The sequence below is a fragment of the Pogona vitticeps genome, chromosome 3, assembly GCF_051106095.1.
Source record: "Pogona vitticeps strain Pit_001003342236 chromosome 3, PviZW2.1, whole genome shotgun sequence".
Classification (NCBI taxonomy): domain Eukaryota; kingdom Metazoa; phylum Chordata; class Lepidosauria; order Squamata; family Agamidae; genus Pogona; species Pogona vitticeps.
In genome coordinates, this window is record NC_135785.1 from 116,153,071 (window position 1) to 116,168,795 (window position 15,725).

The following is a 15,725-nucleotide window of genomic DNA, read 5'->3' on the forward strand; positions in this document are numbered from 1 at the left end:
ATACAGAAATACCATGAACGGTTTGGTTTTACTTGTCCATAGTTCCTCAACTGTTCATTTGTGCATGCCCACAATTCACCTTTCTTATCTCTTATAAGTGCTTTTACCTGAGTATTTGGTTAAACTGCAGAAGCCTCTGTGCTGCAAGGTTGGAAGACCAGCAAGATCGTAAGATCAAATCCACGTGATGGAGTGAGCTCCCATCACTTGTCCCAGCTCCTGCCAACCTAGCAGTTTGAAAGCATGCAAATGCGAGTAGATAAATAGATACCATATCACAGTGGGAAGGTAACAGTGGTCCGTGTCTAGTCGTGCTGGCCACATGACCACGGAAACTGTCTTCGGACAAACACTGGCTCTGTGACTTGGAAACAGGGATGAGCACCGCGGCCTAGAGTCAGACATGACTGGACAAATTGTCAAGGGGAACCTTTACCTTACATGAGTATTCACATCAGTATGTGCCCACTATAGTGATGTTAAGAAATGGCTGGAAATAGGAAAACCACATTTGAGCATGCAGAGTTAAATGGGAACTCAATCAAAAAAGCTCAGCTCTAGAATGTTCTGGGCAAGACTGCACAAATGTAGAACCTATAGAGGCCAAAATGAAGAATTACAGTTGTAGGTGAGCAGCCTGTCCTTCCTTTTATGTTCTGATATGCATTTAATTTGCTTGTCGTCTTAAATTTCTCTGAATAATTCTTTTGTTTTTTTGAAATGTTATATAAGCCAATCAATAAAAGCTACCACTGGTACAACTTGGGTCTTCACAACTTAAACCTGAGATAAGTGGACAGTGCTCTTTCATCAATGGAAGAGCTCTTTGGTTAGCCCTTGCAGGAACATAATCATTCATGATTCTCTGATTCTGTGTTTTATTCTAGAACTTTCAGCAGTTGAGCCTATTGTCTTCCTTCGTCCTTTTCTGGAAGTTATCCGATCAGAAGATACTACAGGCCCCATCACTGGATTGGCCCTGACATCAGTAAATAAATTCCTTTCATATGCACTAATAGGTATGGTTGTAGAATAATTATTTTTATGTTCTTAATGTTCTTATCAACTAAAAGTTAACCTTGAGAAGAATATTGCTTTGATAAGAGATGCATTATCCAAGATCATTGGAAGTTTATAGTCAATACATTATTTTAGAAGCAGGGCACAGGGCTCTACTACTTTTCATTTTGAAAGCCTATGATGTGCTGCCATAGACGGTCAGATAATCAAATATCAAAGGATTTAGGTAGTTTGATATTCTGACCATTTAAATTTAAATGAAGTGAGACTGTCAGTGGGCAGAAAGGTTCCAGAAGACAAATGAATGGGCTGGTGTATTACTTCACATTTGCCCAATCAACATTGGTTTGATTTTGTACTTGTAATCTACATAAAATTCCTAGGGGTTTAAGTAGCTGTTCCATCCAAAGTCATTGCAAGATTCCTTCAAAGTATAATTTTAAGATGTTTTTCTTACAATAATTGCTTCAGCCAGAAAGGATTCTGGAGGGGACACTTTATTTTAGCAATGGTTCTGCAACCCGATCCATTATTTAAGGCAACTTCTTTAAAGCTTTTTGCGGAGATGTGTTCTGCCTTTCTGTCTATTTAAATGGAATGGCCTGAGCTTAAATTCAAAAAGAGTTATCAGGTGTTATCCAGATAGGACTTTCCAAGACTAGGAGGCTCAGAGCTGCTGTACTTTGTTTGGAAGTTTGCATTCCTTCCTTTCTTTATTTAAATTTTACCTCACCCATCTAGCGGCATGCCACTACTTTGGGTGGCTTACACAGATAAAAATATAAAAACATCAACCCCCAACCAAGAAATCACCACCCCTCCAAAAAGAAACCCCAACAGCAGCAGCAGCAATAAAACAAACGAACAACATAATAGGCAATTATGCAGAGAGAGTACCCAGAAAAGCTTCTCTGAAAATATGGGTTTGACTGGCTTTCCGAATGCTAGGTGGGAATGGGCTTGGCCTCCCTCTGTTGGCAATTCATTCCATAACATGGCAGCCACCACTGAGAAGGCCAGATTCCTCGTCATAGATTTCTGGGCCTTCCTTGAGGTGGCAAACCGCAGCATCATCACTTGACTGGAGAAGGTAGAATGGGCAGACAATATCAAAAAGAGGCACTCTGACAAGCAATGAGGTCCCAAACTGTTAATATACACCTCTGGAGAGGGAATTAAAGAACTAAGGCTATGCCAACTGCTAGCTAGCAGAGATGTTTGGCAGAGTGGCTGCATTGGGAGCCATTCTAGTTGATACACAGGGTGTGAAGAAATTTATTCTTGCCTTTGGTGAAGACAAGCTGCTTTTACAGCATTGAAACAGTAAAGGATTCCCAGAACTTCCTTTGAGAGGTCTTGTCTTCACCACAGAACTGAGACAAGAGGCATGCTTTTTGTGTTGTGGTTTTCATGTTTAGTACAAAATATCTCTAGCATTTTTTTCTTAGTTAAGCTAAGCAGACACATAGCAATCATAAAGGGGCAGACTAAAGAAGAAGCAAGCAACCAATCTAGTGCTTCCGCTGTTAATAGTTAATAGTATTCATTCATTCATTCGTTTGTTTGTTTGTTTATTTATTTATTTATTTAATATCCTGCTTATCTAGTCAAACAACCACTCTAGGCGGCTTCCAACACATAAAACAACAATCTAACAAGATTACAATATGACAAAAATTTTTAAACGGCAGTATAAACGAAGTATTAAATATGAAGTATCATAGTATTAATTTTTGCATACTTACAGAAATATTCAAACATTAATATAGTATCTCAAATGCATAAATTCTCTCTAAGACTTAAAAAAAATCTTGCTTGCTCATGGTAGACACTTTTTCATGTACTTTCTTGTTTATTGTCGGAGGCCTTACCAGGATTTAAATACTTGTTGATAAATCAGTATAAAATTCATCCTGTCTTTCTGGAAAAGAGGTCAAAAAGAGCTTATTCACTAGCTGAGCAAATCTGATTGAAGAGAATAAGATAATAGTATGTAGGGAGAATTGATATCACTAATGTAGGGATAGGCAACTTCCAGAGGCTTGAGAGCTAACTCCGAAGGCAGCAGGGCTGCACCTGCCCTCATTTCTGTGCTCCCTTTCACCATGTTTGCAATTGCTCCTGAGGTGTTCCAGGCCACAAAGAGAACTTTTTTCAGAACTGAGAATGACTTCTAGAAGACCTTTCCCCAATCAAAAACAGCTTGGGAGCAAGATTTTGAAATTGTCCTCCATGGAAACTAGAGGCTTGGAGGAGACTTTCTGAGTTAAGTTTTAAAAAAATAAAATAAAATTTTGAGTCAGGCAAAAAAACAAAAACAAAAAAAAAGAGTAATAAAGAAGACAGAAACATTGTGGCATCTTAATGAGTAATTGCTATAGTTTAATGTGAGCTGTTTTGGAGAAGTCTACTTATTTTTGTTTTGTTTTTGCCTGACTTGCTAGCACAGACTAACACGGCTACTTGTTTTAAAATTTTTGAGGGGACTGCTAGGATAATGCTAAGCCTGCATGCATTTTGCACTGTGTGCTACAATTCGTCCAACTCTGTACTAATAGATATTAGACTTGGCTGTTAAATTTTGTAGTGTACTCTGTAGGAAAGGTTGAAATACACAATTCTTTAAATGATAATGGACATTCTCTGGATTCTGAGGGATTCCTCTCATAGAACAGTTTTTTGTTAATTATGTCTTGTCTTGGTAACTAGAAATTTTACTCAGCTGAATGAGTAGGCAGCTAGAAGTGGAACTGAGCTCTCAGCTGTCTTCCCCAGCTGAATTTCAGTATTGAGTATAGACAAGAGTACTCGGCATTGTTCCCATCCAGTGTATAACTTAATTGGGCTCCTGAGGAATGGATGGAGTGCTTAAGATTTCCTCTGGCAGTTCATAATCATTCTGACTCAATGGGCTTAATCCAAAAACTAAGCAGGCTGCCAATAGAATTATAGATAACTTTGTATCTTGTCCTCCATCTCACTGTGTTTGCTTACTATATATAAAGGTGATAAATAACTCCTATATGTGTAGTACAAAAGCCAAGAGAGCTTAGGTGGACAGAAGAAACTCTTCATACTCTGCTTGTACATGTTGTGTTTCCTTATATATGTGCAGTAAATGAAACTTTTGCATACGTGGCATAAAAAGATGACAAGGAGAGAACAGAGCAAGCCACAACTCTTTTGCCATCATATAGTGATGCCTTGCAAGACAAAAATAATTTGTTCCACGAGTCGTTTCCTATTGAGAAAATTTAATCTTGCAAAGTGCAGTTTCCCATAGGAATGCATTGAAATTTAATTAATGCGTTCCTATTCGTCTTGCGAAGCACGGCCATAGAAAAAATTGTCTTGCGAGTCACCAAAAAATTGCAAAATGCTTTTGTCTTGTGAGTTTTTTGTTGCGCAAGACATTCGTCTTGTGAGGCATCACTGTACTTGGTTATGTGCTGAACAGAATGAGACTTTACCTCCTGTTTAGCACAGAAACACAGTTGACAGGTGGAGCATGTGCAAAGTGATTGGTGTCTTTGCCTCTGGTCTAATCAGCTTTTTATGATAGATATGCAATGAAGGAAACATTTGTGGGTAAGTTGAAATGTGATTCTAGTAGTACTGTCTTATGTCTGATGCCCAGGAAAGGGTCAAGAAAATATAGAAATAACAGTAGTGAGTTCAGTCTAGACTCAAGTATCCTCTGGCTTGCCCTTACCAAAATGCCTTGTCTGGTACACAGATTCTAGCCATGAGGGCACAGCTGAAGGAATGGAGAACATGGCAGATGCTGTCACACATGCCCGATTTGTGGGAACAGATCCGGCAAGTGATGAGGTTGTCCTGATGAAGATCTTACAGGTATGCAGTGCTGTATGCTTTGCTTCTGGCATAATACGTTCCGTAAAGATTGATTTAGTAATCAGGCTTGCGACTTCAGTGTAGCTTTAGAATTCAGATTTGTTTTTTAACATATTGCTTGTGTACCTGCACTAACAGCTTCTCCAGTGATCTTGGGTATACTTCTGCAGGCAGGCAAAGACCTTTCTCTTCAGGCAAGCCTTCCCTTAGTAACCAGCTACCTGTGTGTGATTTTTAGATGAATTGCTATGCATTACTGCTTTGATTGGATTTTTAGTACTAGTTGTGTTTTCCATTTCTCAGAGTGGATTTTTAAAAATCTTTTTGTATATTTATTGATCTTTTCTTTGATATTTCCTATTAATGGTGTAAGATGCTTCTTTATTTATTGTTTATAATTTTTAAATAATGTCTTTTAATGATGTTAACCACTGTTGTATACTAATTGTTTTCAACTTTAAATATTGTCTTTCATTGTTGTAAGCCACCGTGGGTCTTTTCAAGGAGCAGAATGGGGTAAAAATATTTTAAATAAAAAATAAATAAATTATTTTTAGTAGGGATCTTTGATCTGCAATAACCAAACCTTCCTAATGCATTAGGGATGGGACATGAGACAGAAACATTCATATTACACAGCAAAATGTTTTTTACTCAAATGAGAGCAATTGTTGTGATGGCATAGAGAAGCATTTTCCTATTATTTATTTATTTTATTTATTTATTTATTCGATTTTTACCCCGCCCCTCTAGACAACTGAAGTTGTTTATCTGTTGTTTCACATGAGTGCCCTGTTTGACCTAGCATTGGAATGGCATTAGGATGTATCACCCTATGTTGATTTATTTTTCCTTTAGGTCCTGAGGACTCTCCTCCTCACTCCTGTTGGAGCTCATCTCACCAATGAGTCAGTGTGTGAAATCATGCAGTCTTGCTTCCGTATATGCTTTGAGATGAGGCTTAGTGGTAGGTTTTCACAGCAAGAAAGCAAAGCTTCAGCTTGCACAAATGGGCAATGTTTTCCTGGAATAATAGGAAACCTATGTGGGGTTTAAGCAGGTATCTAAACAAGAATAAACTATGCTAAATGTATACAGCTAAGTTTCTGCAGCTTTTTTTAAAAAAATGATTTTGCATGTTATCTTCTGCTCAGTTGTTCCTGCCTCTCTCCCTTCCCACCACCCACTTTTAGCTCTGTAGTGCCACTTAGTGTACCTTTGAACATTTTGCTGCACAGCTGAGGCTGGAACTGGTTTTAATAAATTTCCAGTAATCCTTTGTAAACAACACTTGGAGGGGAGTCTACACAGGGAAGCCTCTAGATAATATCACACCGAGTAATGACACCTGTGTTATTTGTTTTTGCCTTCAGAGTTATTGAGAAAATCTGCAGAGCACACTTTGGTCGACATGGTGCAGCTGCTCTTCACAAGGTAAACCTCCTTGTGTTTGTCTCAGCACTGCTCAGATGGTCCTTCAAGGGCAGGAAGATCCCACACTTCCAGTTGTGTACGTGTATGTGTGCATGTACCCTAGAAAGTCATCCAGCCTGAGCATTATCAGAGCCTTGCAAAGCTTATAGCATTGCCAGAATGGGTATTCTCCATAGGTGGTTATAGTGTTTTAGCATTTGTGTCACAAACCCAGAGCAACCAAGAACACAGTGTTGTGTTAAAGTGAGCCACACATGGAACCCAAAATAGATTAATAGAAAAGAGATAAATTGCAATCATTTGCCTAAATCATTTGGACTGGTTCAAAAAAAAAAGAGACTTTATTATCACCAGGAAATAAAAAGGTTTGGATATACTGTAAACAAATTGCATAGTGCTTCTTGTTTTGAATACTTATTTTGACTTGGCTCGTCTAAGGGATTTCTTTGGAGTACTCTATATAGAGTCCAATGAGCAGCAAGAATACACCTATCATAAAGACTTAGACCTCCCAGGAATCACTGAGGCAGTTTAAATTTTTGTACATAAAGTAAGGCCTAGAAACCTGGAAGATAGCTCCTGTTCCAGGTGAGTGAAATCTACGTGTCTGTACATGTCTCTGTGGGCAGGAACTCCCAGAATTGTGTTTGAGGAATTCTGAGAGTTGGTCTAAAAATAAAAACAAACACCCCCAATACTGAGTTGCATGCCTCTGATTGTCACAACATCTGTATGAAGGAAGCAGTAATTTTCTACAGATGAGAGCATATGCTTCTCTGAGTCCATCTACCATCCAGTCAAATTATCTTACTCAACCTGCGATTTTATAAAAATGCTGGTTCTAGTAAAAACCCTGAATTTTAGCAACTATATATGAACTTCCAGGCTGATGTTTCTGATTATTGCTTTGCAACTTTTAATCAGAAGAGGAGAACCACAAACAGAGATGAAGGCTTCAGAGTTGCATTTCCATTACCATTCCTGTCTGATAAGAAACAAGTATCCTTTATTCCCAGTCAATAATAATTTTGTCTGCTCAAATTGTTCCAGATTACCTCAGTTTAAAGAAGAGCCTAAAAGCTATGTGGGGACTAACATAAAGAAGGTAAGAATGTTAATCACTCCTCTGTTGCCTTCTTTCTTCAAAGTACTTTAAATAGCCTCTCTACTCTGGGAAAAATAATAGTTTCCTCAACAAATGCTTTTTGTTGACACTGAGCCAAATTCACAAACATTCCAAAGGCCCAGCTCTGAATCCCGTGCACGGAGTGAATCTGGGTACAGAATCTTGATCTTTGGATGAATTAACTGGTTTATTTACCCTGGAGCTTTTAGGGAAGTGACTCCTGGTCCTTACAAATGTTGCCTCCTTCTAGTCATAAAATTTCTTTGTGCGCTGAACATGTTGGGTTAGTTCCTGTGCAGAACTAACTCAGAAATTTTTAGCTAGCAATTATCTTCTCTCTCCAAGAAAACGTACTTGAAACCTGGAGTCTTTGGTTGGTGTCCTCTGGGACACAAAATGCCTGTGAATCCCACAGTGTCTGTGGAGCTTCTGTGCCTTTTTTCTGCTCCCTCCTCACCTCAGATTTTCCTATTTCTCAAGTAAGTTGTGGTCAAAATGTAGGAGCAGTGCTGCTCTTTTCCACTTCCTTTCTCATCTTTGTGTGGTTGTCTAGACTGGAAAAGTAGATAGAGCAAATGTACCCTTGATATGCTTATTATAGGTAAGCATCCTGTGTTGTTTTTTCCTTTCATTTTTTGTTTTACGTTTTTACTGTGGTTGCTCATAAATGTCACATCATATTACCTTTGTCATGTTATAAATGCTGTAGCACTGGACTGTTTCTGAAAAAGGCTAAGTGATTAATTAAAATATGACTGAAACTGGAGTCAGTGTTTTTTGTAAGTTCTCCACAATTATTTTTCTGTTTATACAACACCATTTTAATATATTCATTCAGTATATATTCATTGTCTCTGGCCCATAGAATAAAACTGGTGTCCACTAAGCATCCATTTTAGATTCTTGTGGCCTATCTGACAATTTTTCCCCCTTTGGAGTATGCAGGTAGAATGGAAGGAAAAATAAGAGACAGAACAGTTACAGGAATCTGCATTTTAGCCTGCATTGAGAAATATTTGTCCATTTCTTCTCCATCAAGCTAAACATGAGGACTATTTCATTTAATAGTGTTTATTTAGTAGCACATTTTATCTGCAGGAGAGCAAAAAGGCAGTTACGTCATTAGAAATCCAATTATGCTTTTGCAGTTTATTTCTTCACTTTTGTCTGTGATGTAAGAGCCAAGTGTCTTGGAATAAAAACATATGTTGTCCCTTGATTACCTTTCCCGAGTGTGGTATTTTGGACTGCAACTCTCATCAGTCTAATTTAGCATAGGAATGACATAGGCCGAGGAAAGTTGAACTAGACTGACATCTTGGGAAATGTTTTGGACTCAGGATTTGAATCTGCACACCTTGTGTTATGGAGTTCGATGTTGGTATCAGCAGGGAGAAACTTGAGATAGCTTCAGAAAGTTCTCTCTTGCACAGAAATCCTGTCTTTAGTAGAGAAGTGCTTCACATAGCAAACATTAGACTTCAACGGTTGAATAGTTCTTAACAAGCAATGTATGATAGCTTTTCAGTAATCAGTTGTTTGCTTGCAGCTGATACCCAGTTTTACTGTCCTGCTTGCCTTCACATTGTGTACTTTCACTTCATTCCATGCATTGTTACATTGATGCTGTTCTTGGATTTAGTTTTCTTTTTCTTTTTTCAAACCATACATGTGACTATCTTTCACAGATTTCTTCATATCTCCTCAACAGCCTGGATCTGTATAGTGGGGAACAGTCCAAAGCTCTGAACCAGTTAGAGAGAGTACTGCTCTTTAAGAAACTGAAGGTCTCTCTTTCTCTGTCCTTCCTTTCTGCAAGCCTATGTCAGTGGTTGCTATGTGTTGTGCAGCAAAAGCTTTCACTCCTGCTTCTTTTGCAGCATGGCTTTGGGGAAGAATGCATGTAGTAAATTTGGCATTTGTCTGGCATAGTGTTGAAAGGAGGGCTTTACACAGTGAGTAAGACAGCCACCTTATGCAGCATTGCAAGTGTCCCATGCTGTTCCCAAAACATTATGAGAATTTTAAAAGAATGCAAGGGAGTGTTGCTCACTGTCTAGTGATACAGTATAATTTCTTAACATTCTCATACTTCGAATGTTATTGTTAATATTGTTGATAGATTTATGAATAAATTAGTTTGAAACAAATAAAAATGGACAGTTACAGCTATTTGTGAGCTGGGAAGTTGACTACAGTGGTGAATGTTGTCAATTTTAACTTAATTCTTCAAAAAACCTCTGGTTTATGTAAGTGGGATATTGTACTTCTGTATCCATGATTCAAAATGCAAAGAAATAGTCCAATATTGCTGCATAATATTTTGCCCGTGTTGCCAGGAGGAAAAGAGATGTCAAACTTTACATAGCAAAGAGCAGCCTGAATGTTGATGATGCTTATGTCAGAAGTCAAGATGGTCTACAACACCTGTTCTTAACCTTTTTTTGGCCAAGACCATAAAGTTGCATGACAAACCTTGTAAGGTGTGTGAAGACTTGTTTCCAGTCTGTGCCCCCCTTCAAATGTGCCAGGGGCCATATGGCCCCTGTTAATAATGGTGGTCTACAGGATACCCTCTTGTGTTCATTACCATTCACAAATAGACACTACTACTACTACTACTACTACTACTACTACTACTACTACTACTACTACTACTACTACTACTAATACTAATACTAATACTAATACTAATACTAATAATAATAATAATAATAATAATAATAATAATAATAATAATAATAATAATAATAATAATAATAATAATAATAATAATAATAATCCTTTATTGTCAATGCACAACATGTGTGCAGTGAAATTGAACGAGCCTCCATTGATACAATCACACAAAACACAGAATACATTCAAACACAGAATTAATCTCCAGGCTTGTAAACAAATTCTTAACCCCAGGAATGCACGCACGCACGCACGCACGCGCGCGCACACACACACACACACACACACACACACACACACACACACACACACACACACACAAATTCCACCGGTATGTGCATGTTGCACTGGCACTGTGAGTCTGTTGTATTAAGTCTAGTCATGATGTTATGTGGCATTTAGAACTCTGACGGCCCACAAAGAAGTTTTCTTAAGAATTTAATTTCCTGAGTTTTTAAAACAAGTTTACAATAAACATGAACTACACACAAATTCCAACAGCAACTTTGCTCATTTAGAATTATCCAGTGTTAGAGGATCCTAGAAGATGACCACATTATCTGTACTATGATTGCTGGGGGAGAACAGAAGGAAGAACAGCTGGTATGTGGCTGCAGGCCCTCTGTGCCAAAATACTTTGAAGGACTGTTTTGGACTTAATGAAATTGTGAAGCAAAGATGTGAATGGGTGCAATACATAAAATGGAGAAACATACATACCTTTTAATCACTCAGGTAAACTAATGTTGCCATGCTTGTTCTGCAAAATGCAGACTAGAAGCTGTCTTCCAGTTTCCAAACCCTTGTTCTACAAACATGTTGCCTTCATGTTTCCTAGAAGATGTTCTCTCATCTTTTGAAATAATAAAAAAGAGAGAGCTGGGGATTAGCAAAGATTTTTATGTGAAACCAAGATAAAAATCATCCATACTATATAAAAGATGGAGTGTGAAGAAAGATGGAAAAACTCAACGCATTTGAAATATGTTGTTCGAGGGGAGCCTTACTGATAATACAAACCACCAAAAAGGCAAATAAGTGTCTGTTAAATCAAGTCATCAGGACTCTCTCACATTAAAAGTATGTGCATGAAAATAGCACAAAAGTATCATTAAGAAGTTGTCTTGATACCAGATTTTTCTTTCTTTTACTTGAAGTGTTTAGGGATTTTACCTCAACTGAGAGTTTTGCCAGGCTTTTCCACAGTCCATCCTCACAATTGGAGATTTTTGTAAACATATTCTAGATGCCTACCTAGCATTGGCGTTTTATGAACATACAATCCTGTCGTTTAGAATGTCTCCTAGACTTTTTATTTATTAGGTTCCTAAGACAGGTGTTGCTTTATCAACTCAAAGAAGTTTTGCTAAGTTGATTGTTAGAACAATTTTACTTGCACAACAGCTCCTGCTTTTGTTCATAGTCATTCCACAAATCTTCAAGAGCTATGTTCTTGTAAAGTGTAGCATTTGCTAGACATCTGTAGAGCTATGGCAGCAACATGATCATGATCCCTAAACTTTGTGAACTGTTATGTACTTTATGCATGAGACAGAGCAGATGCAGTGTTTTCCAGATTGATTATTTCTTCAGTTGTGGCTTGACATACCCACCAGTAAGTGAACTGACTAATCACCTGTATGTGAGTCATAGAGACCACAAAGAAGAACAGCTTTGTTTACCTGTAACTGTGGTTCTTTAAGTGACAATCTGTAAATACATACAACTCACCATAATCTGTCCCTCTGCTTTGTTAAACTAGAGGCTGGGGGAGTTGGAATTGAGGTGGAACTCTTAGGGTGTTTCTGCATGGACACTGAGAAGATGTCAGGACTGTGCCAAATGGTGCTCAGTTCTAGATGAGCAGGAACTCTGTGTAGGTAGAAAACCAGTGTGTGCTTTTCCATGCTTAAGTTTTGATGTTTGTGAGCACCCCCACCCAGGGTACCGGTTACAAAGTACTTATGGGCGCCAGCCACACTCTTCTCCCAAGGCCTAACTGGGGGCTGAGTTTCCCTCACTATCTCCTTAGTGAGTCTGCATGCTTCCAAATCCCGAGTTTCCGTCACTGGGGGTCATGTGACTCACAGTCTGTGGATGTTGTTTGGTTTTCAGTACAGCCCTGAGCCACCCTCTGCCTTTCAGGGAGGGGTTGCAGAGCTGGCTACTCAGAAACGGGGTAAGTCCCTGGCTCCTCTTGTTGCTGTCTGTGGTGCTCCTTTCGATGCTTCTGCCTCTAGTGCCTTCACTATATCGAGGTGGGGGCAGGAGACCCTACTGGATATCAAGGCCTCTATGGGTCTAGTGTTGATGGTTCTGGAGGGCTGAAGATGGGGGCTCCTCCCTCACATCCTCTCCCTTTGGCCACCAGGACTTCTGCCCAGACCCCTGTTCAGGGATCCTGCACATATGTATAAAATCTGACACACAGGTCTAATTCCTCCTTAGCCACACCCCATTCTTTGCTGCCTTATTCTAGTGAGTCATCTGTGTAGTCCTTCCATTCTTCCCTTTCCTCCTCCTTTCTCCATGACTGCCCTTCCTGCAACCCAGACTTTGCCCCCTTGTCCTGATGTGCTGGATTGCCTCTCTGCTCCTCATCTCTGCCTATTGATTGTCCTCCCATGTCTGTCTTCTCTTGAAGTTCAGGAGCTCTGGTCTTTGGGCCTTCCAGTAGGTGCAAGGGGAGGACAGATGGCACACCAATATCACTTGTAGCGACCCCTTGACAATGTTCCAGCCTGTGTGTATATATCTACCTAGATGCAGCAGCAATTTAGGCCTTGTATATAGGGAGGGAATGTTGCTGCATTATGTAGGGATCTCATCTCTTTCCTGTCCATCTGATCCGTAATTTCAAGTGTTTGTACTTCTTATCCTCATGACTTAGCTCTCTGGGATGGTGACAGGATATGTTTATTTCAGTGAAATCAGTTATTATTATGGAATAGCTGTTTTCAGCTGGAAGCTATTGTTCTGTTCAGTGCCACTTGTGTTATTGGCTCCTGAAGCATCCTGCATTCAGATTTTTTTAAACACCTGCATTGAACCAACCAGTGAGATCATCTACTGATTGAGAGTGAGGTGTCATTGTATGTTGATGGCTACCGCTTCTTGTTTCTCCTTTATATCAAATTCAGACAAAGTGGTGAAGGTCTTGATGTCTGAGATAAGAAAGGGTTGAATAAGTACAGTGGTGCCCCGCTTGACGATTACCCTGGTAGACAACGAAATTGCTTGACGACGTTTTTGCGCTCGCTATAGCAATCGCAAAACAATGATTCAAATAGGTTTTTTTCACTTTACGACAATCGGTTCCCTGCTTAGGGAATCTATTTTTCGCTTCACAATAATTTTAAAACAGCTGATTGGCGGCTGGCTCTCAAAATGGCTCCCCAATGTTTTGCTGACCTCATTTCACAAGACAGGGAGCGGAAAATGGCCGCCCTATGGAGGATCTTCTCTGCATGATCAGGTATTTCCCCCATTGGAATGCATTGACCGGTTTTCAATGCACTTCAATGGTTTTTTCCCCACTTGATGACGATTTCGCTGTACAGCGATTTTGCTAGGACACATTATCATCGTCAAGTGGGGCACCACTGTACTAAGAAACTGAGTTCATTTTAGATAAGAATTATCTGTGCTCTGGTAACAGCCACACTAAACTACTTTGATGTATACATGTGGTACTGTTTTTGAAGACCTTCCAGACAAAGCATATAAGGAAAAGTGCAATTTCTAAGAAAGCTAAACATACAGGTGGCATATCACAGACAAGCAACATAATTAGGAACATTTTGAGTCATTGGACCAGTGCACGATTCCAGGGTTTCCCCTTGGACAGTGGTTTGGACTGTTAGCATACAGATAGCTGCTCCACACTTGCAGTGGGAAAAATACATATACTGTATTTACATGCAATGTGTGTAAGTACATACAAAAATGTGTATGTTTACAAATGTGCATACATACGTAATGCTATGGAATAGAGTTCGAGGTGTATGGGAGTTTCTTAAAGTTAAATTTGGAAGACATTCTTTCAGACTATGCCAATGACAAGGAAAATAGGAGATATCTAAAGACTATAAGAAGATTTATGATGAGCACAGATTTAAAAGTGAAGTAGAATTGAGTAGGGTACATTTGTATGGAAAGTGTCAAGAGGGCTAAAGCTCAAGTACAGCTTGAGCTTTTGAGGGATGTCAAAAGTAAAAATAGGCTATATCTTGACTGTATTCAGAGCAAATGGAATTATAAGGAAATAGTATATATTGTGCATGAGGAAGATGGAAAAATGTTAGTGAGAGACAGAGAAAAAGTAGAATTGTCCAGTTGCTTTGCTTCAGAGTTTGCGCCACAAGGAAACTGCTCCACTGATCAAAAAACAAATTAAATATGCAATGAAGGAGTTACAGTCCAAAGTATGTGAGGAGAAAACAAAAGAGCAACTTGTGAATGAAATCAGAGAGATTCCATCTGTAATTTTTAAAAGCTCTTGGAAAACAGCTGACATGTTGTAAGACTTGGAAATAGATAACACCTACTCACTGAAAAGGGGAGAAAATGAATCCAAGAAATGATTGATGTCTCAAATTGATATTAATACTTGGGGGGGTGGGCAGAATTAACAAGTCATTAAGAAATCTGTGTTAGATAGGGGGAAAATACTGTCACCACAGAAAGCCGTTGAGGGTGTCTAAGGAGGAAATAATGCCAACCTAACATTATCTCCTTTTTTGATAGAGTTAATAGTCTACCTGACCAGAGAATACTGTGAATACAGTATACATTTATTCCAGCAAGCCTTACCACAAGATTCCCCATGATATTCTTGTTGGCAGGCTGGCAAAATGTAGCCTACCCACTGCTATATGTAGGTGGATTTAAGATAGTGGGCTAATACGCAAACAGTTCTTATATGTAAAAGTGTTGCAGACTTCCTTGATACTATTGTTAGGAGATGAACCGTTGTCCCTTTAAGGATGTCTAACACTTTTCTGCCCCCTTGATGCCTATATAGGTAGTTACCTATCAAACCACCATGACTATGTCCAATTTTTACTTATGCCAATAAAGGTTTTATCTGTCTATCTAACAGTTCTAATAGTGACTCAATTTCAGTCTGGAGAGAAGTAACAAATGAGGTGTTTCAGATTCTGCTCTTAGTCCATTATTGTTTAATATCTTAATAGCTGCCAAGAAGCGTCGTTATACGTTTATTTGGACAAAGGAATAGAACAGTTTTACAGATGCCACACAAAACTGGGTATGTGGCTTATGCCTTAGAAGAAAGAATTAGGATGCAAAATGATATTGGCAGGATAGATAACTAGGCTGTAACTGTCAAAATAACTTTGAACAAAGAGGAACATAAACTTCTGTATGTAGATAGCAAGAACTATGTGCACAGATACAGGGTGAGTTAGACCTGATTTAACAGGGATAAATTTGAAAAGGATTTACAAATTTTAGTCAAGCTAAACATGAGTCAGCATTGCACTATGATAGCTAAATCAGTGTAAATTATTTTTAGGTTGCATCAATACTAGTATTCATTTTGTTTAAAGTAATGGCATTGTTTTGTTCTGCTTTGGGGCCACTGCTCTCA

The 15,725-nt window shown here is 38.8% G+C and overlaps 1 protein-coding gene across 5 annotated transcripts in view; it reads left to right on the forward strand.

The window, feature by feature from the left end:
- Positions 1-15,725, forward strand: part of GBF1 (golgi brefeldin A resistant guanine nucleotide exchange factor 1) — a 128,637-nt gene that overhangs the window by 56,150 nt on the left and 56,762 nt on the right. For 3 of the 5 annotated variants that reach the window (XM_020791157.3, XM_020791159.3, XM_020791158.3), the window contains exons 4-8: positions 888-1,019; positions 4,757-4,875; positions 5,734-5,842; positions 6,249-6,309; positions 7,360-7,414. In XM_020791157.3, the coding sequence (XP_020646816.3) occupies positions 888-1,019; positions 4,757-4,875; positions 5,734-5,842; positions 6,249-6,309; positions 7,360-7,414 (476 nt within the window). Of the gene's footprint in view, positions 1-887; positions 1,020-4,756; positions 4,876-5,733; positions 5,843-6,248; positions 6,310-7,359; positions 7,415-9,123; positions 9,223-15,725 lie in introns of all 5 variants that reach the window. The other 2 variants (XM_078391146.1, XM_078391145.1) reach the window with 1 other exon arrangement.